At 34.0% G+C, this 22,886-nt stretch overlaps 4 protein-coding genes and 1 pseudogene across 5 annotated transcripts; all 5 read right to left on the reverse strand.

Annotated features, from left to right (window-relative positions):
• Positions 1-2,956: 2,956 nt before the first annotated feature.
• LOC111282962 (CLAVATA3/ESR (CLE)-related protein 9 pseudogene) lies at positions 2,957-4,153 on the reverse strand (annotated as a pseudogene).
• A 1,294-nt stretch (positions 4,154-5,447) lies between these two features.
• On the reverse strand, positions 5,448-8,579 carry LOC111282614 (putative SNAP25 homologous protein SNAP30). Of its 2 annotated transcripts, XM_089761442.1 has the most exons (6): positions 8,082-8,579; positions 7,432-7,985; positions 6,551-6,644; positions 6,303-6,433; positions 6,129-6,226; positions 5,448-5,845 (listed from the first exon to the last, which is right to left on the reverse strand). In XM_089761442.1, the coding sequence occupies exons 2-6, from the start codon at positions 7,888-7,890 to the stop codon at positions 5,746-5,748; spliced, it is 882 nt and encodes a 293-aa protein (XP_089617568.1). In that variant the 5' UTR covers positions 7,891-7,985; positions 8,082-8,579; the 3' UTR covers positions 5,448-5,745. The 2 variants fall into 2 exon arrangements, with proteins under 2 accessions (XP_089617568.1, XP_022726502.2); XM_022870767.2 differs by lacking the exon at positions 8,082-8,579 and having other exon boundaries at positions 7,432-8,058.
• Positions 8,580-10,242: 1,663 nt separating this feature from the next.
• On the reverse strand, positions 10,243-12,653 carry LOC111282842 (uncharacterized). Its single transcript, XM_022871103.2, has one exon. It carries the CDS (start codon positions 12,101-12,103, stop codon positions 10,511-10,513), a length of 1,593 nt encoding a protein of 530 aa, XP_022726838.2. The 5' UTR covers positions 12,104-12,653; the 3' UTR covers positions 10,243-10,510.
• Positions 12,654-14,888: 2,235 nt separating this feature from the next.
• LOC111282306 (uncharacterized) lies at positions 14,889-17,941 on the reverse strand. The gene is made up of 3 exons (XM_022870334.2): positions 17,214-17,941; positions 16,806-16,957; positions 14,889-16,703 (listed from the first exon to the last, which is right to left on the reverse strand). Exons 2-3 carry the CDS (start codon positions 16,948-16,950, stop codon positions 15,229-15,231), a joined length of 1,620 nt encoding a protein of 539 aa, XP_022726069.2. The 5' UTR covers positions 16,951-16,957; positions 17,214-17,941; the 3' UTR covers positions 14,889-15,228.
• Positions 17,942-19,233: 1,292 nt separating this feature from the next.
• Positions 19,234-21,640, reverse strand: LOC111282451 (UDP-glucose 6-dehydrogenase 1-like). Its single transcript, XM_089760517.1, has 2 exons — positions 21,434-21,640; positions 19,234-20,927 (listed from the first exon to the last, which is right to left on the reverse strand). Exon 2 carries the CDS (start codon positions 20,915-20,917, stop codon positions 19,475-19,477), a length of 1,443 nt encoding a protein of 480 aa, XP_089616643.1. The 5' UTR covers positions 20,918-20,927; positions 21,434-21,640; the 3' UTR covers positions 19,234-19,474.
• Between the last annotated feature and the right edge of the window lie 1,246 nt (positions 21,641-22,886).

The raw sequence follows: 22,886 nt of genomic DNA on the forward strand, positions 1-22,886 counted from the left end.
GAGGCGAGTCAAGCTTGCTCTGAGTCAAAATTGTATCTTGGAGCTCCAACCTGCTGTTTGAAACTCCCCACTAAGCAAATCGATATCCCCTTGTTCGTTCCTTGTCTGTCCATGGCGCCAAGACATATAGTTTTTCAATGTTCTAAATCAGTCTATCTATTACAGTTCATATTTTTATAAAATATTATCCGTTTTTATCTCTAAGAATTTTTTTTTTATAAAAAATAACTCACAACAAAAAAAATATATGAACTTTTATATCTTAAGATCAATTTTAATATTCAATCGATTTGAAATTCTTAATTTTACTCCAAGTCCGTGACATTTTCACTCCGGCTTGTTTATGACAGGACACTCCACCGGTTGGCTTTTCGACATGTAATAAAACATGCTCTCTAACTAATAAAGCATGTTTTACTTACAGAATTAAGAACATCTTGTAACTTATTCCACCTCAAATTACTGAACCAAAAACAGAAAAATTAAAGAAATGGCATCAAATCAAAGTTCAAAAAACCTAACAAAAACTACCATTTATTCCATAACAAAACAATAAAGAACATACAATGTTTGATTTAAACTAAGAGAAACACAAGGCAACATACAGTATTTTCAGACATTTGAGCCGTCCGATTTGAGGTTCGATCACTGTCATATGCAACAATCATAGATATTTTTATATAACTTTCAATTAATTCATTGAAAAAAAGGAATAAAAAATCAAATCAAAAAATTTAAAAATTAAAAGAAAAAAGAAAAAGAATATTAAGAAAAGAAATCAGGAAACTTACCGTCGCGTTTAAGAGTTTTGGAAAAGGAAAGGTCGGGAAACAGAGAGAAAATGAATGGCAGAGCCAATATAAGAGCCATTTTTTCCCAGATTCTTCCTTTTTAAAAAAAAAAAAAACATTATGGGTATTGAAGAATGAAGGACATCATAGTTCAGAGTTAAAGGGGAAATTTTGAGAAAATTGGAAATCTGAGTTAAACAGATTTTGGGCTGAAGTAGGAGTATAATTGATTAAATTTGTGTCAACATAATATTAAATTTAAGCTCAATCTTTATTTAAAATTAAAAATTTAATTTGAATTAAATCGAATTATTTTTAGTTTAAGTTTGACTCGAAATAATAATTAAATTATTTGAATTCGTTTGATTAATGTATAAAAATAAATTTAATTTTTATATTCAATAAAAATTTAATTATTTATACTCGAATTTATTATATTTATTATTTAAAATAATAAAAATTTATTAAAATATAAAAATTTAATTAAACTCACGAGTTATTCGAATTGAATATAAAAATATTTGAACTTGACTTAATCGATAAGTCAAATTATTCAAATTTAAACTCAATTTAATAATAATCGAATCAAATTTAAATTTTATTTAAATCGAATTCGAATAAATTTTTATTATTAATATATCATTTATACTCTTAAATTGAACACTTATTGGATTTAATTAAGCATTCCTCGAGAGATGCATACCACTTGATTTATAATATGATAGGATTACGTATATAAATATATAAAAATAAAATATAAAAATAATATTATTTAAAATTTTAATAATAATTATAAAAAATTTAATAAAATGAGAATGATATATTTTAAAATTTTATATTAATATAAATAATAATATATAATTTTTATATAAAATATTATATAAATATATAATTTTTAATATTTCATATTATATAAATATAGAATCGTCGTATTTACTCTAAATAGGAAACTATGCTCATGTGTCGGTTATTATTTTATTTTTTAGTATTTTTCTGATTGGTTGAGACGAAGAAATGTGGGCCGAGCTTTTTACATGCTTTTCAACGTCGGTTGTTTGTTAGGTTCCACGTGGCCCGTTTGTTTACTCCCATTGGCTGATTATATGACTGATTTCTAACAAGCAATTCATAAGTAAAATTAATTTTTTTTTACTAATTTTTTTTTTATGTTTTATTTTTTAAAACAAATTTTGGGAAGCAAAACTAAGTAACAAAAATCAAGTACAAGAAGAATTTTATAATTCTTGCAAACATAAAATAGGATTTAAAATTTGTGTATTTTTATATAAGGGTAGCAAAAATGGGAATAAGCCAAACTTTCTTTTCATTTATAGAAAAAATTGTAATTTGAAAATAATAAAAAAAGAGCTATAAATGTTAAATTTTGAATTTAAAATAGTTAAAATATTATTTTTTAAAAATAATTATATAAATAAATGTTATATAAATAAAATTATATTTTGACCTCTCATATTATAATAAAAAGAATTCAATTGATTTTAATTCTTACTTTTAAAATGAGATTTTTTTTCTTATGAAATAGGAAGTAAAAATTTGAACTTGAACCCTAGATCATGATTACATAGATTTGGATACATATTTGGTACTTCCTCTATTCCATTTTTTTGTTTTTTTTTTTTTTTGGAATGTCTCAAAATTATGTTTTTTTTTTTTTACATCTAAAACTTTTATTTTTTTATATTTTAAAATTATTTTTTTAACATTAAAAATTATGAAACTTTAATTTATATTAAATTTATTAAAATTAAAATTTTTTTCTTAAATTTCATAAAAGTTAATGTAAGACAAACAAATAAAGACAAAGAGAGTAAGATTTTACCATTTATAATTAATAAAGTTAAAGAAAAAAAATTGCAAAACTTGCATGCTAACCACTTAGCCTTTTTCCAAATTTCTTCATGCATTGATTTCACTTAGTTTCCTATCAAAAGGGACTATTTTTAGCCACCTAATTTTTTATCCAATTTACATGCCTAAAATTTAATTCAGCCTATTTAGTAGAACCCAACTCTTAACAATCACATTAGTATTAAGTAAATGAAATGCTAAAAATCCATCAAAATAAAATATATAGTTTCATTATCAATTATTAAAACTCTATTTGTTTGATGTTTTTATTTTTATTTTTTTAATATTTTCCATTCGTATTTTGTAAAAGCATCAATCAAACAGAGCTTAATTTTTTAAAAAATAAAAAGATAATAGGTAATAGTTTTAAAAGAAAAAGTACAAAAATTTAAACCATATAGTCATAGATTTAACCTTGTTTTTACAACACATTGACTACATCAATATATTTATTGCAAAGCTACATGGCTCCACAAAAGAGTCATATGTCTTACCCAAGACCTAACAATATCTCCTTCACAATGTCAATTAATGAAACTCATGGGTTTCTCTTGAATTCAACTCCCCTCTTCCTCTGATCCTTCTCCCTTTGAAACATGAACCAGTCACTAAGAAACAGCAACGATACGCCATTTCCTTGCTTGTTTCTTTTGTGTTTTTGCTGTCTCCTCCAAATTTTGTCTATCCTTTTAATGGCAACAACTATATAGTTGTATCTTTTTTCGTCACTAAAAGTAATAGGATAGAACCCAAAGACCAAAAACAAGTGTGGAAATAGCAATCGTCTGTAAAGAAACAGTGAAAAAACAGAAGAAAATAGCTAATAATGTCTAATACTAAATTGAGCATCACCGCCTACGTCCTTTTCTTGGTATGACTGCTAGTTACCGCTGAATTATCCAGTAAAGGAAACGGAAAGGGCAGCCGCATATAAACTCCATGCAAGAAAGGTAAGAAGAATTGCAAAGAAAGCAAAATCTTGGAGAAATTATAGGTACTAGATATAAAAGATGGTGTATAAACAAAACGGTGACATGATGGGGTTGAGTTGAGGTTTTCAGTTGTGAAGAGGGTTGGGTCCTGAGGGAACAAGTCTCTTTTCCGCACCATATCTTGGATCAATTTCATTGAGTTCCGGTTGTGGTGGTGGTTTTGGTGACAATGATGGAAAGGAAGGTTGGAATTTGTGGATTCTTTGAAGCTGAAAACACAAAGAACGTTGCTGTGCGCGAGAGAAAGAACTACAAGAACGGAACCTGGAGTCATGTTGCTGGCGGTGGAGATGGTGGTTCGGGTGGTTTCTTGAAGAAGTTCGAGGCGGAGTTGAGTTACAAGGTTGGAGGAGGAGGAGGAAGAGGAGGAGAAGTATAAAGATCAAAAGGCGGTAACAAGACATGGTGGGCGGCTGGCTTGTTTCAGGATAATGAAGACCTTTTCTTCTTCTGTTTCGTGAGAGAGATAAAAAAAAAGTGATTGTCGAATGGAGGGGTTTAGTGGGGGGACAAAGGGAGTGAGACTACAGAAGGAAAGATAGTGATAGAAGGGAGTGTTTTAATGCAAGGCAAGACGCACATGAAAGGATATAATTGACCACGGACAAGCTAGTTATAGGGGGGCAAATTTCATTATTTCTCATCAAATCAGTCACGTATTTTTGTAGGTGTACGGTTACTGATCCTGGAATACCGCACAATTTTTGAACTCCCTGTGAATCTACTTATAACTTTTCCAAGTCCAACCATTGCAAAACTTATCAGAAAAAACTCATTGTAGTTTACCCCGTTACCATGTTTTCGCCGAGTGCTTTTCTCCGAGTTTTTAATCCCTCATCCTTGGTTTCTCCACCCTTATATATCCCTGTAAAACAGTAACTATCAGACAGGGTTGATGTTCATTGATGAATAATGTTAAAGTTTCCTCATAGCTTTTCAAGCCTGGTGCTGACAATCCGAGGTCTTCCCTGCTGCTGCTGTCGAGATAAATGGGGATGGAATGTACATATGCATGTTAATTAAAATTGAAAAATGAATTCGGAAGTAGAAACATCAACATCCATGGAGCAAACAGGATCTGAACTTTCATTGATTGTCCACTCCCAGTTTTTTTATCTTCTGGAAACCCTGTTCCATTTTTTTGACGGAAACCCAACTGCGTCAGAGGAATAGTATGTATAAATGATAATCTGAACTTGTACCTAAAATAGTTGGGTTAATCAAACAAAGGGTACTTTTTCTATTGGATATCCTTGATGGCATTTGCCAAATATCTTGGCTAAATTGCAGATCATGCCGTAATCAATATGTAACATTGATGCCAAGATATTCTTGTTTTAACTTCAAGATCCTTCAGTCAGATAAGTGAAATGATGACAAGTTTTTTTCTTTCCTAATTAGGAAGTTATATTTAGTCTTATTTTCAATGTTTGAATTATAATTAAGTGGATTGGGAGACCAAAAAGTGAAAAATCGAATGAAATAAAAAAAATTTAATTTATATATATATATATATATAAATATATACTTTCATGATCTTATAAATGAATTTATGGGACATATTTGTTAAATTGTAAAATAGAATTAAGTTAAAAAGTTTGTATATATTGTTTTATTGCATATATGGATATTTGAAATCTAGACGTGTTAGATACCATCACTTAAAAGGTGATTGCAGAAACGAATTGAGCTTAGTTCCATATTCCATTGGATTAATTTTTTTTCTAACAACTAAAAGGTTCTTCTAATGGCTTCTTTCCTACCTACTCGATTTCCTATTTTTGCAGCTGAAAATTACATTAGGTTGGAGTCAAGGGCGTGTAAGTTCAACTTGAATGACTCTAGTCACTACCCAAAATGCCCTGATTCTAGACCTCATTTGATTGTTTCTAGCTCAAAAATGCACATACTTGAGTTATTGCTGCGATACATGTGAAGAACACTGAAGAAAAATCTTGTATCATTCCACTTAAAACAATGGAGTAAATCATTAATGACAAATGTTTTCTCGGATGGGATGGAAAATGGAAAAAGAAATGTTAAAACTTCTAAATATAGGTTTGTGAAGCGAATTTGGTAAGCTCTGCAACTTTTCACTTCGCAAGCAACTGACGAGAACGTTGGTTGGCACCTTTCACTCGAGAGTTCAGTTCATCCACATCATCATGGAGATGATCAAGAGCTTTATTTTGTCTGCACTCACCAAATCATTGAACGATAATATGAGACAGGCTATGTAACTGAGAACAGGTGGAAAAATTATCTTTCCTTGATGGTGCATTTCAACAGATATGAAAATATCCCTCAAAAGAAAAGTTAAAAGAGCTTATTGCAAATACTACTGGGAAGCCTGTTGAGAAAAAGTTCACCACGAAATGCAGATTTCAAGCAATGCAAGGGGCATTTCAATTCAAGCATTTCAAAGCAGTGCAGAAGTTTGCTAGTACTTGGACATGATAAGAGAGAGACAACAGACCTTTCAAGTTCAGATCCCATGTCAACAGCCATGCCTTTTAGATCACCCAAGATATTACTTAGATCTGAAAGTGCATCGTCTTGCTTTGTCTTCTCAAGCTGGAATTCGATAACCAATTAATCTTATTGCAAGCAGAATTTTACTAAAAATTTGTATACACATCATAATACTAACCTCAACTTTCTGTATGGCGTCAGTTGGTTCAGGAGGAGGTATCTTACTTCCTGGCTGAGCTTTAGGTACAGGAGCCAGACCCAACTTTTCTCTCTGTTCCTTCCGGTTTTCGCTTTCCTTAGATGAATTATCTGCCAAAACAATGCAATAAACGATCTGTCATACTAAAATCCAACTACCTTTTGAACATTTGCATATTTCAGTTGAAGCTTCAATACTAACTAGAAGAAATAGTATTAGAAGAAAACCTGAGGTGATCACAGGCCCTGTAATTTCTTTGGTCTTCTTTGGCTTCCATGGCATAGAAAACATGCCGCCTAGACTATTCAAAAGCTTCTCACCCTAATATTTGCAAAGTTTATAGAATCTAGTTAAAAGGAATTTTAGAACACAAGAACAACAATATGAATTCTTTTTCTTTTTTGAAAACAACAACAACATGAATTCTAAATAGGAGTTTGACTGCTAAAAAGAAGTTGTTCTTAGAAAATAAAGTGCTAGTCTATTTCTAATTCTAAATGACAAATAACAAAGTATTTTCAATAATAATCAGAATAGACACAAAAATGACAAAAGCTTGGCTCTTTTGATCATTTGATTGCACCTAGTAGTGGACTGTCTTTCTATATAGAAAATCTAATAACATTATATGATCCAAAAGCCAGAAGATTATACATAACATGGAAATATGTCTAATTTGACCCACTTTTTTTTTTTTTCTTGTGGATATGAATAGCTTATAAGAATCAAAAGTATACAGTTTCTTGTACATTAAAACATGCTTAAGCCCTAGAAATTCTGTGAGTCTCAGACAATTTCATTAACTTAAAGCCTTATTAATGAACAGATGATATACATGTTACTTCATGTCAAATACACAAATTATCTGACATAATGGCAATTAAAGGGGCCAATAATGATTAACATCCAGACTATGATGAAATTTTAATGCAAATCAGAGAGCTGGGCTTCATTTCAATTACCAAAATTGTCCTACAACAAATAGGCTATAAGGTTAAAAGGTGTTCATTATGTTAACTGTAGTCTCTTACTCTCCTCCCTCTCCAACTACCTTCTGCCGATCTGTGTATACAAACTTGAAGCAAAATACATGCTATATGGAACTTACCTTATGCAAATCCTTATCCATCTGAACAGCCATCACGTGGGTCCTTTCAATTTGCTGTCCTTGCTTATGCAAAGTATCAAGTGTCCTTGTAGCATCCTCTCTGATGTTCTCAGCAATCTTCAAGCAGTTATTAACAGTATTTGTTGTCTCCTCAGCCTTGTAGACAGCATAATTCTCTAGGTCTTCCATAGTCTGGTTCTGTAGTCCTCCAGAGTCTTGGAAATCATTTTTGTATCTATCTCTATCTCTCGCTGGTGATGGCCTAGTAGATGCTGAAGTTTGCTTTCTTCTTCCATGGTCATCATCATTCAAATCTGGGATTAAGAGCACAGGCCCAGAAGAAGTTCTAGCTGGTGTAACAGTGCTCTTGTTATCTTCAGTATCTGAATCAAATGGGTTGGAACCAGAACCAGCTGGTGGGTCCACTGACTTCTGCCTAGGTCTCATAAATCCAAACATTTTCTCAAGTGTAAAATTTTCTGTTTGGGAATCTAAAAGCCAATGAAGGAAAATGACAGGAACACCTTGAAAGTTGAATCTTTGACAAATGGTACCTGAGAAACAAGCAATTGTTTCATAAAAGCAAGTGATTCTCCACAAACAAAAAGAGGAAAAAAAAACAAATACAAGCAAAATAAACAAAAGAGTACCTTAAAAAAACTTGGAATTGAACAAAAATGAAGAGAAAAAAAAAGAAATTGATACACAAACCCAAGAAAAAAATGGGAAAGAGTAAGAGAGGGAGAGAGGGTTTTCTTTTTTTTTTTAAATTTTGATTACTATTTATTGATTTGTTGTCTCTTTGATCTCTATCTTTGATCAAACAAATGGGAGGCCCCCCGAAAAAAGAGAGCATGCCCCTTTGCAATAGCTTCCAAAACTGCGGGAGGTCTCCTTTTTTAAGACCGTTGGAGTTTGAATTTCTGTTGCATTTTCCCAATTTGAGACAAAAATTTATAGTTTTTTTTAAATGCTTTCTAATTTTAGATTTTATTGTTAAATGGGGTACCCAAGCCCAGTCCAATAATGGTTTAGTCAGATTCAACCCTTTTATCTCAACTACATATATTTACATGAAGAAAAGATTTTCATTAAAAAAAAAAAAGAAAGATAATTACTTTATTATTCATCAATATGCCAGGGACATCCGGACCTGGAGGATTGATCCTTTGTGCCGCGGGGATTAATATTTGTGTCGAAGTTCAACATCATACCCGTTGAATGTCACTTTTTAAAACGATTGTACTCCAGATTCAATGAGTTATAAAGGATTAAATGATCACTAGATAGGAACTAGAGTTGGAAAGTCTGGAATTGAGATCTGCCAAGATTTATGCAGACAGTCGACAATTGTTGTGATTTACAGTGAGCAAGATTCTTACCAAGGTTCAATGAATGTCTGCCTAGTCATTTCCTGCAGCAAGTCCAAGTAAAAAAACCCTGAGTTATTTAAGCTTGAACCATAACTTGATGTGATTTTATAATTAGCTACACAAAGTATTGTGCTAGGATTGTCCAAAAATCTGAAGATCTCTGAGGACAAGTTCAAGGGAACTTCTCTGGCCAGCAGATCTTATTTTTCAAAGTTGATTTAGAATTTTGATGGTTTGACCCTACCAAATACAAGTTTTGAGCCTAATTTTGATTTTCTATCATCTCCTAATGGGCTCATCTATGATTGGATCATGACCCAAAAAGGATAAAGCTTCTTATAGGACAAAAAAATTCAATGGCCTCAAATCAGTTGCTTAATGATTCAACACATGACCATCAAAATAAAAGCCCATCCAAGCTCTTTCTGTTTCTCTCTCTCAAGCAAACACAATCAAAGGATAATATAATAATAAGCAACAAACACAAGGACAAGGGACATGGTGTGATGGAATAAAGATAAAAAATTTCTACCACCCTGTCAAATTAGAATGTAGAAAGCACAAGAAACATAAAACAATTGAGATTTTGGGTTGATTTTGTTTAATGGTAGTTGACAATGCAACCACCTTTGAGCCACAATACTTGAAATAGTAAGTGAAAGATGAGCTTTGGTTCCTCATTAGTCCAAAAACTCATTATCTTCAAACTTATATTCAAGCTCAAGAGTAAGTCCAACCACTCCATGTATTGCCCTCTTTCAATGCCTCAATAGCTTAACAAGAAACATTTTCATTTCACAAAGTCAACTAAGCTGCCTAGTATGGGGGCTGGCCTAAATTCTTGAATTATATTCAATGGAAGAGAACAATGTGATAAACTAAGTTCATCTGATCCAATTATGACCCATCATCCCTATCATAGGTTTTTGGAACTTATGCTCATCCATTGTAGGCAGAACCTTGCCTTTGTTACAAAGAAGAGAGCATTAAAGGCATTTCCATGAGTATGTTTCAAAAGAGAGTTGAAAAAAATGGACCCAACTGAACGTTTGGATAGTTTTAACAGATATATGTAGCAATTAAATGTGAGTGTCCAGTTCTTGGGCACGTAAATTTTAGAGGAAACTTCTGTTCCACTCCATAGAATGACACTTTCTTTAATGTTTCCCTCATAAAGCAGGTGGTCCTTGATGCTTTTAAAACAACACTTCAACAGTTAGATTGGCTACATCAATGACAAAATATGATTGCCAATATCAAAGATTTAAAGGTAAATGTTTTATCATACAAGTTCATAAACAGAAGCCGCTGGCCCTTTGAGTTTGATTCCTACAAGACTCTATTTGACAGATTTGAAGCAACCCAGAGCTGAAAGTACATTAACATGGAAAGTGGTGTAATCAAGAGGAAACAAACTTGATAACGTTTCAAGATAAAATAGACAAAGAATTCAAAGTCGTAAGAATGAAGATATAACCCAAGAACATAGATAAAATAAAAAGAAAACAACTTTCAAGTTCAAAAGCAAAGACCAACTTGAATATTCCGAAGACAAGGAGAAACACAAAAAAAAAAAAAAAAAAGACTGTCTATACACTCTAAAATCTCTTGCATCATGATGAACCAACCTATGCCCACAAATTTTCCCATTTTGAGATCAAACCCACCATGCCACCGCCAAGAGTCATGCTTCTGGTGCTTCCAATCTACAATGGCATGAACCCAGAATTCCCCATTGCATCTTCCTCAACAGGAGCTGGAAGGTTAAGATCAATTAGACCTGGCATTTCTGGTGAGTCTTGCTTGATCACCAATGTTCTGTCCTCGGAACCTCCAACAAAATGGGACCTCTTGTGACCTCCTAAAGCTTGGCCTGACTTGAAAACTCTGAAGCAGAATGGGCACTCATGCCCCTTGTTTTTCTTTGATCCCATTCTTTTCCAAGCATTGCCAGATGAACCACGAGGAGTACTTAGACTTTTGCCATGTGAAGACTTGGTAATTTTGCTATCAGTCATTGGAACACGAAAAGAATCATTTGCTAAGCTATCTTCACCGCTCTCATTTATTGACTCGCTGCAGTCATTGACCTTTGTATGGCTTGCTCTGTGTCCTCCAAGAGCCCTGTGGGAATCGAAGGTCTTGTTGCAGGTCAAACACTCATATTTGCTTCCCTTTGGAGAACTGTTCCACCGAAATTCAGGACTGTGATAATCATTCTTGGCACTTCTTCTTAAATCATACTTAGTCAAAGCTCTACCTGCTTGATTATCTCCTACTTCACTAACCAAATCCTTTGGGAATTCAGCTTTGACACATTTGAATTTACTCAAACTCTTCCTAAATTTTGCATCAAAGTCCTCAAATCCAGATCCAGACTCAAGTTTCTTAAATTCAACATTCTTGAGAAACCCATCCACAGAAACATCTGATTCCACCTTCTTGGGTCCATTCCTAAAATACCCAGAATCGGAATTCTCAGAAGGACCAGACTCAGCAGATTTCAACTTACCGTCTCTTTGTTTTTTCATCTTCACAAACTTACCACCGTTAGGAACACATTTCATGTCATTCTTAATAGTTATCCTCACATCAATAGACGATGACTTGGCTTCCAAAACGACAGAATTGTTATCTGAAGAGTCAGCAACTGAATTCAATCCTTTCTTGCAGCCAGAATCCCTCGACAGCATCATCAAACACATAGCCACCTCTTCTTGTTCTTGCTCTATCTCTGATACAGATGAAGAACCATTTGCCAAAGAAACTGAATTATTAGAGTAAACGCCAATTGTCTTGTACCTTATTCTTTTGGATCTCCTCCTCCTATTTGGAGCCGATGTTTCAGTATCTGACTGACTATCCATTATCAGCTTCTGCTTTTCACTATTACTTGAATGATCCTCAAACTTCTGAAAGGCCCTCTCTTTCTCTGAGTGACAAGCCATGTGGCCACAAAGAGCTTTCAATGATTGGAAACCCTTACCACATTCTTTACAAATCATCTCTTTGAGTGCAGAAGCGTCGCCTGAATCAGAAAACTTCTTGGTTTTCTTGGGGTTCTCCCTCAGACCATAACTAGATTGACCACCAGCTTCAGCCTCAGCAGCTCTCTTGATGTTTCTTGCATTACTGCTGGAGAAAAGCTTGTTTATGGAGAGTTCAGCTGCTCCTTCCTCTGCTTCAGCAGAATTCTCATTATTCATATGAGTCCTTATGTGACCACCTAAGGACTTCCCACATGGGTACCTCTTGTTGCAAAACTTGCAAACAAACTTCTTCTCTTGATTTTGTTCCATTAAAAATCAATGGAGGGTGATCACTGAAAAACAGAAAATACCCACTAAAGGAAATACGATCAGTAGCTCATTTCTTACCTCAAATCTTCGAAAGACAGCATTTTTCATGATCTTTGCTGTGAGCAAGAAGACACCTTGAATGGTGAAGAAGCATAGAAAACGAGAACTAAAATCCAGATCAGGGAGCAGAAAAAACAGATCACAAAGTTTCTTGCTTTTGTTTCAGTGGAGATGATCAGAAGAGAATCAGGAGTTGAGATGTGACTGCTCTTAGTTTCAAGTACAACAAAGAGATCCGACCCACAAAAAGATCCTCTCTAAATCCCATTTTTTTTCACGTCAACACCTTCCAATGTTTAAACAAAAAGACTAAAATACTTTAATGGCTTTTGAAATGGAAAAATCAAAATTTTAAAGGAGACGAGACGCTAATGATGGCGATGAACAGGCCTATAAGAAGAACAATCAAAGCAAAAAACCATGACCCTTTCTCTTTCTCTCTCTCTCCTTTGTTTTTGTGTTGTAATTGGAGGAGACTTCCATGCATGGAAGCAAAAGATTAAAAAGGGAAGAAAAGATTGGCAGCACGTGTACTCAAATGAGAACCATCCGGTGATGGATTGAATGGTCAAGATTTCAGGGCTCTTTTTCATATTTTTAGGGGGTTGAGGATCCCAACGAGTGAGAAGTACTAGATAAATGGATTACATTTACATAGCAAATACCAAACTGAGGCTGCTGCGACAGCCGAACCATGCCTTTGTCTTGCTTGCAAGTTCACACAAGTGAAAGGTCAGAATCTCCATTTGCCCCCACTGAAAGGGATCATGCACATCAGCATATGCAAAGATGTTACATTATGGTTGGCCCCTCCAATTTTTCTTTATTCTTTCTTCTCATTTCTTCTTTATTTTTTGTAATATATATGTATATATTTCTTCTATTTGTTGTATTATTATTTATTTGGAATTCTATGTTTATATTACACTAAAATAATCAATCAGTGATATTTTCGAATTCAAAATTTAATTTAAATGATTTATACAATTATTATTAAAAAATGACATAAAAATATGAAATTCAAACTTTAATACTTATAATATATTTTTTATTCTTAAAATACAATCTTTTTTTATAAAAATTTTTAAACTTTCACCAAAAAATAAATAGCTAAATTTAAGTTTTCAATTGAGTCATTTCTGTAAAATTAATTTTGGGCATATGTATCTCGGATTAAAAATAGTCTGCATCTTACTATTGGATTAGGCATTACACATTAAATCATGGCCATCACTAGTGATTGGCTTCCATTATCTATAATGGCTAACTTAACCAGATGTCAAAAACCGTAACCATTCATGAAAAAAGGATATTGGCAAGAAAAAAATTATGATAGCAAAATGATTGTCTTAAGTTATTTACGCAAAAAGAAAATTGATGATCCAAGGCTTGGAGTAGTGGGAATAATGTAGTTGAAAAGCATAGTGTCCATGCTTAGCTGTGCCAAATCTCACCCTGATAAAACCATTTTAGTCCACTTGGAAATTCAGGCTGCAATTTCACAGCCGAAATGCCTTAATATAAAAGATAAACAAGTTCCCTTTCTTTGATCCCATTCAAGATCACTCTTGTATTGATCTCCAATGTGAATGTGATGCTGCAGTCCATTTCATCTTTTCTTTATTTAGTATTCTCTGCCCCCATGTCTGTCGTGCAATGTAGCTTCTTTTACTAGGTTCATTTTTTTATGCATGCACTGAGGTCGGAGGACTTAATTTGTTCATCAAGAAGCTTGCCTTGGACCAACATTTATTGCCCCATAAATTCCACCAGGTGGAAACTAGTGCCAAAGTCTTTCTTTGCATGAAAGATCAATAGTAAGTGTTAGAATTTCAATTCAAATTTATTGAATATTATCTCTTACAGATAATTATATAAATTTTTTGAACTAAACTCCGGATTCATAACTAATGTAAAAGTTGATTATGAAAATATCGTATGTAAGAATCTCCTTCAACCCTTTGAAGTTATTTAAAGGTAGAGAGGGAGAGAGTAGCCTTTTCTTGTTTTGTTTTACCAAGTCGTCGATTTCCTTCGGATTAGATTGACTTTGGATATAAGAAGACGATTCCACCGATAATGAGGCCAACAAAGTGAAGTCAGTTTGAAAGGTATGACTATGAATATAACTGGCCTGCTGATAGATGATTCTCAAAAGACTTGGCAAAATGTCTAATTTTGTTGGTTTCCTACTACTAACTTGACAGGCTTATTAGTTGACGCGATACCCATCCCATTTTGCACGCAATGCTAACACGGTTGAAAACCAGAACTAATCAGGTTTATTCTTAATGGGGAGGGTTTCTTTCTCCCTCTCGCTTACTTCCCAAACTCAGCTGTCACCAAAACTAGAGCTTGGAACCTCCTTTTAGGTTTAACTTATCCGTTGGCAGCTTTGAGGTTACAGTCTTAACCTGTCAGAATGAGGAATGCTTTAACAAGAAGCAAGGCCAGGTTAGAACCAGCACAATCAGCAGCTTTGAGGTTACAGTCTAACCAGCCAGAACGTTTTAACAAGAAGCAGGGCCAAGTTAGAACCAGCATAATGCCTTTCATCAGTCCTAGAAACACAATCCCCGATACTAACACAATAAAGCCAAAAATCACCATAATACATGAACCATCTTCAAACTTAATTTTCTCTTATTAAAAAAAATTAAGATGAAAGAAATAATACAAAAAAAGAAAGCCTCTCATTGGTATATTGTTTGGTAATGAATTCATCTATACAAGAGCCATTTATATTTATATAAGCTATCACCAGTATTTTTGTACAAGTCAATGTCATTCAATCGAAGTTACTTTATTCACAGAAAATTCTAACAAATTTGAGCTAAATAGTCCAAGAAAAGACTACCCGCAGCTTTCGACACCACAGAGTGTAGAGTGCTGTGCTGCTGTGCCATTTACAAAAGCAGAAAGATCCCATTAAGAGCACTGCTGAAGCAAAATACATTTAGTAAATGAATTTACAGGGAAAAAAGTAAGAAAAAAATTTTAAAACCAAAATTTCAGCCTCCTCTCAGGATAAAATTCGGGACTTCTCAAGAGCTACCATCTGATGCTTATTCATTTCTCGTCTTGCTGTCCCAACTGTCTTGTCCAAAAATCTCTTCAATAATGTTGCACGTCGGCTGGAGATCGATGCCTTTTGTTGAAGCTGAAGGATACCTAGCATCCCAGATTTTCGCATCACAGGTATCCAATAAATACACATGGTTCACCAGCTCACTAGACCCATCTAGTTTACCTTGCAAACACTTGTTAAGGTCGGTCTTCCCCCCACTAACATGCAAATTGGCCTTTGCATGCGAGTCAACCATATTTGGCTGAAACTCAAAAGACATGCATGAGTCATCCTGTACATTGAAATCCTCCCCTATTCCCGAAATCTTGTTTGTTTGTTGAAAAGCAGGATCAAACCTGCTCTCATCAAATGACTTAGCAACATGTCCTTTTACCAAAAGATTTACACCATAATTCTCTCTTGTTGCAGCATTGCTATAATCTCCAACACCACTATCACCATCAGAGTCGCCACTCTCATCATCATCATCATCATCATCATCATCATCATTGTCATCGTCATCATCATCATCTTCAAGACACTGCCCTTCATGATTTAACAGATCTTCCTGATCAGCAAAAGACTCAATAGCAGAATTGTCATCTTCCTCTGAAGCTTGAACTTCATAAGCCTGTTGACTTCCATGCCACTCATCATCGTCGCTGTCAATGTCCAGAATACTGGATCTGTTCTGAACAGCTCGTCTCTGATGGATAAAGACATTGAAATAATAGCTGACAAGCTCCCTCTTGGAACGTGATGGGAACACCACTGACAAGTGCTTCCAAAACTTCTTACCTAATGATGCAGGATTACTATAAACAACCTCATTAAAGATATCTTCATCTTCTTCACTCCATTTATATGCTACATCATCGCCCATGTCATAAAACCCCAGCTTCACAAATTTTTCATGCCCAAGGGATTTTCGTAGTTTTTCTCGTGCTTCCGTCACATGCTGTCGCACACATCTAAAAGATCCCCTATCCAGGCAGCTACAGTCAGCTCTGCTGGCACCAACTTTGCCACTGTTGTTTGCAGACAAATCTGAGTCAGGCATTGGAATGACACATGTTCCCATCAGAATCTCTTCATTGTCATTATCAGTGGTGTCTGATGCATCATTCTGAGCAAACTTGTCCTTCTTTATGTGGCTACCCCATGATGGAACATTGGCTTGATGATTTGGCCCAAGAGGAACTTGTCTTCGAGGAGACCGATCCAAGAGTAAAGAATAGGCATCCTCAACAGAAGCAAATGCTGTTCTTGGGAAATCAAAGTCAAAATATTCTGAAGAAACATGCGAAATAGCTGCTGCCCCATTACCTGTATCTTCCTCACTAGAAGTGCTAGTGACCAAAGACAAGGGAGCACTAGTCTCAAAATCCTTGTCAACCAAATTTGCATCATTATTAAGAGCACCCCTTTCAAATGCTTCATTGCTTTGGTATTTACCAAATCCACTCTCAACCTCTATTGCATTACACAGAGGAAGATCACATCAATGTTAAAACCATGCAGCAGAATATGAATCATTCACATGAAAACAAGCAGAACAGTCACAGAAGACATTACCTGAAATATGAGGCTTCTGAGGAGTATTGCTACAATGAATTGTATCAACAAAAAGGGTCAGCTTGTTGCTATAGTCAAACTGCCTTGGATTCTTGAAAGGAAGTTCCTGCAGCTCCTCATCATGAAAAGGCCGCTTAAATCCCATTTACAACCTGTGGGACGAACAATTAATTATGAAGACAAGGTAAAATAAATAAATATGCAAGTCAATCACAGGGCTTACTAGGCAATGCACAGTGACACATAGTAAGACAAAAAGTACATGCAATAGCGGACAAAAAAGAGCACTTGAAAAAATAAGCACAAACTAAAATAAACATAGTCAATTATGAACGATAAAAGCAAGAATTAATATATTAACCACTTAAAAATGAAAAAAAAAAACTTAAATTACGTAAAATCAATTACCTCTAAATTGTGTTGAATTGACTTTAAGCTACTTGAAATGGAACTGAAAAAATCAGGGATCAATTAAAAGCCCAAGAAGCCTAAATTGAGACAAGGGTAGCAGTTAATTACGCACTAAAATTGATTTCCCTATGGAAACAGGCGGTTTCCCTAAATTTGACTACCAGCAGAAGCCCTAAATTTACAAGAAAACCCTAACCCTAAATTCCCAATTGGCCGAGGAAACGACAAAATTACGGCATAAAACTCCTCCAAACAATAACGCCGCAACGTTAAACAACGAAACCCTCTAAGAATTTACAGAGAAACGAAACTAACAGGACCGAACAAATCCAAACCCAGAACGGAAACCGAATCGAGAACAATCGGACAAAATTAGACCAAATCAAAGAGGGAAATCAACATAAATCGAAGTGAAAACTAAACCCATAGACGTCGAGCAGCAAAAAGGACACAATCGAGGAGATCGAAGAACCCTAACCCTAGAAAAGCGAAAAACCAACGGCTGCGATAGAAAGATAGATCGATCGAAAGAGAAGAACGAGAATCGACAAGATATGTACGTGATTTACAGATTAGAGGAAGAAATTAGGAGAAAATCGGAGATCGATTTTCGGGCTAAGTTGGGGATCGAGAAAGAGGGGTAAACATGCGATAAGGGAAAGAGAGGACACGGTTCGGGTGCTTTTTGTATACGAGGCGGTCCAATACGGAAACCGGATTGGGTTAATTTTAGCTTTTTGCGTTTTTCACTCCATTTATTTTATGCTAAACCGGTCCGGTTCTCATTGAAATTACCTAAAAGTCCTCAGATAATGGTACTTAAATTTAAAAATATATTAATTATTGAAAGGATTTTTTAATCACGAGGATTTTCGGTTAAAGTTTAGTATTTTATTTAGAGTTTTCGAATTTAAGATGATAAATAAAACCAAATTTATAATTTAAGTCAATTGTTTTATGTAATTAATTTTAAAATATAGTAATAAATAAATTTTGAATTTAAATTTTAACATTTACAATTAATTTTTTTAATCTTAGATTATGATATTTTTTATATAAAAATAAAAATATATGAAATAAAAAATGTACCTATTATTAACCAATTGAAAAGCTAAATCAAAGAACAAGAATATTAGCTGTCCATGTCTTAAACCAATAATGTAGTTTCCATTTCATCTCAACCAATTTTGGTGTATAATGGCCTGTGCCTAAAAACATTAGGATTCTATCGAGTATTGACATCGATCTTAATATACACTTATCAACAAAAATTAAAGGTTATAATAATTTAGATTGGACCGAATTTGATTTAATTTTTATGAATAATGTATAGTATTATAAATTTTTAAAATTCGATTAGAATTTAAATTGATATATTTTTGAAATCGATATAATTTGAATTGAATTTTATCATTTTAGTTGATTAGTTTTTAAATTTAAAATTTTTTTATTTTTATATATTATTTTAATATAATTTTAATATATTTACGTATAAAATAATTAATTTTATTTTATAAAAATTTTAAAAAATATAAAAATTAATAAAAATATATAATTAAATTCGATTCAATTTTTTATACTTTTCACATTTCAATCCAAATTTAATATTTACATTCAATATTTAATATTGATTTGAACTAAATAAAAAAAAAATCGATTCCAACCGAACACTACAATTTCAAAATGATTTTCAAATTTTTTTTTCACCCCTGAACAGAAAGTCCTTCAGCTTCCCCTTATTCCATCCAATTTTGGGGAACACAAGAGATTAGGGAAACAACCTCAATTTAGATTTTGGCTTTTAAACTTGGTCGGGGGAAGGAGGAAGACTAGGATTATAGCATAATTTAGCACTTCAAATGTTAAAAAAATCTATAGAAATTAAGAAAACCTCTGTTAATAGCTCATCGAGGCCTCATGACCAAGAATAATGTAACATCTCCATACAACATCATTAAAAAATTCACTTTCAGTTTCAGGAAATCTCTGAATATACAAGTATCATGCACAAGATAACTGGTGTAAAATTCTCTGGTAAAGGTTTTATTACATTAAGCCAAGAACAAATCAGATACTCTACCGGTTAAAGACAGATCCAAACACTACTGTTTCATGTAACCCCATATATGTAGAAATAACAGAATACTAAAACTAGAAGAAACAAAATGTAATTGGGAAAAAATATATGTAATCGAGTCATCGCTCTCTCAATGATCAGTTCTAGCCCAACGACCGTACATGTTGCTCCAGGGTATGCTCTATGCCACAGCAGGCATGTCCTTAAGCCATGGATCCAATGGCTTGCCAATGGAGTAGACAATAAACCCAATTTCCCTCAGCTTAGCTACATCCACAATGTTCCGACCATCATAGACAAATGCAGGCTTCTGCATGTTATCATAAATCCTTTGGTAATCAAGAGTTTTAAACTCATCCCACTCTGTCAGTATGCAAATCCCATGAGCATCCTTTGTTGCCGCATAGGCATCCCAAACAACATTAACTTGCTTGATAGAAGCAGGGCTCATTGGCTGAAGATGAACTGGATGGTCCCAATCGAACTTCTTCATTGAAAGATCCCTCTGAATCTGCTCTTCGTTGACTTGAGGGTCGTATATGCTCAGTCTAGCCTTGTCACCTAACAGCCCTTTGCACACATCGATTGCTGGGGTCTCCCTAGTGTCACCAGTGTCCTTCTTGAAAGCAAATCCAAGAATGGCAATCTTCTTCCCTGAAACTGTGTTAAACATTGAGGAAACAATCCGGTTCACAAAACGAGTTTTCTGGTAGTCATTCACTTTAATGACTTGTTTCCAGTAATTTGCTACCTCAGGGAGGCCATTGCACTCACAGATATAGACCAAGTTCAGAATATCCTTTTGGAAACAAGATCCACCAAAACCCACACTAGCATTCAAGAATTTGGGTCCTATTCTTGTATCCTTCCCAACAGCATGAGACACTTGGCTCACATCAGCACCAGTTGCCTCACACAATGCTGACATAGCATTAACAGAAGAGATTCTCTGTGCCAAGAAGGCATTGGCAGCAAGCTTCGACAGCTCAGCTGACCAGAGGTTGGTGCATATGATCCGGTCCACAGGAACCCAGTGGGCATAAACATCCCTCAATGCTTCAATTGCCCTTTTGCCTTCTGGGGTCTCCCTGCCTCCAATAAGAACACGGTCAGGATTGAACAGGTCCTGAATTGCAGTTCCCTCAGCAAGGAATTCAGGATTGGAGAGAATCTGAAAGTCGATGCCTTTGCTATTGTGGGTCAAAATTTTCTCTATTGCCTCAGCTGTTTTAACAGGGACTGTTGACTTCTCAACCACAATCTTGTTAGATTTCGATACATCAGCAATCATACGAGCAGCACTCTCCCAGTAGGTCAGATCAGCGGCTTTCCCAGCTCCAAGACCTTGAGTTTTGGTTGGGGTGTTCACTGAAACAAACACTATATCAGCCTCAGAAACATGCTTCTCCACATCAGTGCTAAAGTAAAGGTTATTTCCTCTGCACTGCTTCACCACATCATCAAGACCCGGCTCGTAAATGGGGAGTGCATCGCTATTCCAGGCATTAATTCTTGACACAGAAATATCCACAACAGCCACTTCAATTTCTGGGCATTTCAGTGCAATGACAGCCATGGTTGGCCCACCGACATATCCAGCTCCAATGCAACAGATCTTCACCATTTTCGATATCCTACAACACAAACCACTCAATTTAAGGAAAAAAAAAAAAAACCCGAAATACATCTCATTCCAATGTTTGAAGCATGTAAGCACATTACTTAGCTGAGATCAATCTCTCAAGTAAACAAAAATGAATTTCTTTCAGAAAAAAGTTGGGTTTTTAAATCATAATTCCAAGAAAAAATACAAGACAAATAGTAATTAAATGGTGAGAAAAGTCAGATCCAATGACTAAAGATCCAAAATATAAACAGGCTAATAAAAAATGCAGTCAATCAACCAATTCCTTTTAACAGGAAACAAGAATTTCGGTAAACAAATTTAAGAATGAGATCTAACAAAAAAAAAAAACAATGGAAACAGCAACAGATCTGCCAAATAACAAAACCCAAATACCAGAAATCAAAAAACAAATGAAGTAAGCCATAACATAAACCAACAGAAAAAAAAAAAAAAAAGAGTTTGATAGGGAAAACCAAAACCCAGAACAAATGAACCTAGTGGAGATCAAATTACCTATCTGGGTCTTGAGCTATTGGATCAAAGAAAGGATAAAAATGAAGAAAAGAGAAAATCTGGGTGAAGAAGAAGAATGAGGAGATCCAGGACCTTTCCACTGATTTTATACCCGGCTAAATTACCTTCAAGATCCAACCACTTGGGTGCGTCCACGGTCCATAGTACTTTTTTTTTTATTAATAATATTCTTACACGTTTTCCTTTTCCCTTAACCCATCAAAATCGCACACTTAATTACCGACAATTTTATTAATTAATTGTTCAAAGTATGTTAAAGTTTTTTTTTTTCAAGAAAAGCAAAAAGGTTAAGCCAGCGTTATTGTTGTTGATGTAAAGCTGTGATTAAGTTTTTTTTTATTTAATTTTTTAAGAAGATGACACATCCACAATAACTAAATTAAATATTAGAGTACGATCAAATTTGTATTTTTTATATTTTTTATTGGATTGCATGGCTCATAAAATGCAAGAATTATAGTATGAATTTAGATTTTTAAAAAAACCCATAATTTATGAGCCAAATTATATTTTATAAGTAAATAAATGGATTTATTAATCTTCAATAAAAAATTAAAAGATCAATAATTTTTTTATTTATTGTTGAAACGTCAAACTCTTAATTTTAATAATTTTAATATAAAAAAATATTAAATGGCAGTTAGTGAGTCCAAATGGAAGGAAATGAAGTGAATTATTTGTGAACTATGATGGTTGAGTTGGACCTATATTATTATGAAATTTTTAAATACAAATGTTGGAATATTCAGAGTATTTGGAAGCTGTTTCAATGCCAGACGTGCAAGACACTAAAAGTTGATTTGTTAAACATTAAACAAGAGAATTTGTCAGAGAAATTGCCTTGTTTAAAGTTGGTTCCAATCTTATGGACCACTTTCATGCCATTGATGTGATTCAAAAGACAGCTCCATCTGCAGTTTTGTATCATTTTAATTGAATTATAAAGATTGAGTGGTTTAAGGGTTGATCTTATTTTCATGTACATTGCTCGAATCAAATATAATATATATAGAATTCATGATTCAATTAATTAACATAATCGCTTTTAAAAAAATAATATTTTGTACATTTGTAATTCAAAATAATTCAAAATATATGTGAAAATGAAGAGTTGAAGAGCTGACTGGCCTTGAAACTGATTTGGAGCCTAACATGAACGCAGATGCCCCTTGTTTGTAAGTTTGATTCCAAGGAATAGAAATCAGTCATGTACATTGGCTATGCTTCCATTGTAAATAACACAATTCCACCCGAAAAAAAAAAACGTGTGAGGAAAGTCATCTTCATCAGAAGAGGTTAACTTCAAATATAAAACAGTCTAAGACATTAAGGTTTTGAAAGGACCTGACACCATGAATATAACATGCCCTTTAATTTGTACAAAAATTTCCAAAATACATGTGAAGCAACAATAAGACAGCATTGTCCTAGA

The sequence above is a fragment of the Durio zibethinus genome, chromosome 5, assembly GCF_047325235.1.
Source record: "Durio zibethinus cultivar Kanyao isolate XHJ-2024 chromosome 5, ASM4732523v1, whole genome shotgun sequence".
Lineage (NCBI taxonomy): Eukaryota > Viridiplantae > Streptophyta > Magnoliopsida > Malvales > Malvaceae > Durio > Durio zibethinus.

Excerpts from the sequence above, each read along its gene's own strand:
- LOC111282614 (XM_089761442.1), bottom strand. The coding sequence starts at position 7,890 with ATGTTTGGATTTATGAGACCTAGGCAGAAGTCAGTGGACCCACCAGCT. Across the intron at positions 6,227-6,302 it reads ACGCCATACAGAAAGTTGAG|CTTGAGAAGACAAAGCAAGA; the intron begins GTTAGTATTATG and ends ATCGAATTCCAG. Across the intron at positions 5,846-6,128 it reads ATGGGATCTGAACTTGAAAG|ACAAAATAAAGCTCTTGATC; the intron begins GTCTGTTGTCTC and ends TGGTGAGTGCAG.
- LOC111282842 (XM_022871103.2), bottom strand. The coding sequence starts at position 12,103 with ATGGAACAAAATCAAGAGAAGAAGTTTGTTTGCAAGTTTTGCAACAAG.
- LOC111282306 (XM_022870334.2), bottom strand. The coding sequence starts at position 16,950 with ATGGGATTTAAGCGGCCTTTTCATGATGAGGAGCTGCAGGAACTTCCT. Across the intron at positions 16,704-16,805 it reads TCAGAAGCCTCATATTTCAG|AGGTTGAGAGTGGATTTGGT; the intron begins GTAATGTCTTCT and ends GTAATGCAATAG.
- LOC111282451 (XM_089760517.1), bottom strand. The coding sequence starts at position 20,917 with ATGGTGAAGATCTGTTGCATTGGAGCTGGATATGTCGGTGGGCCAACC.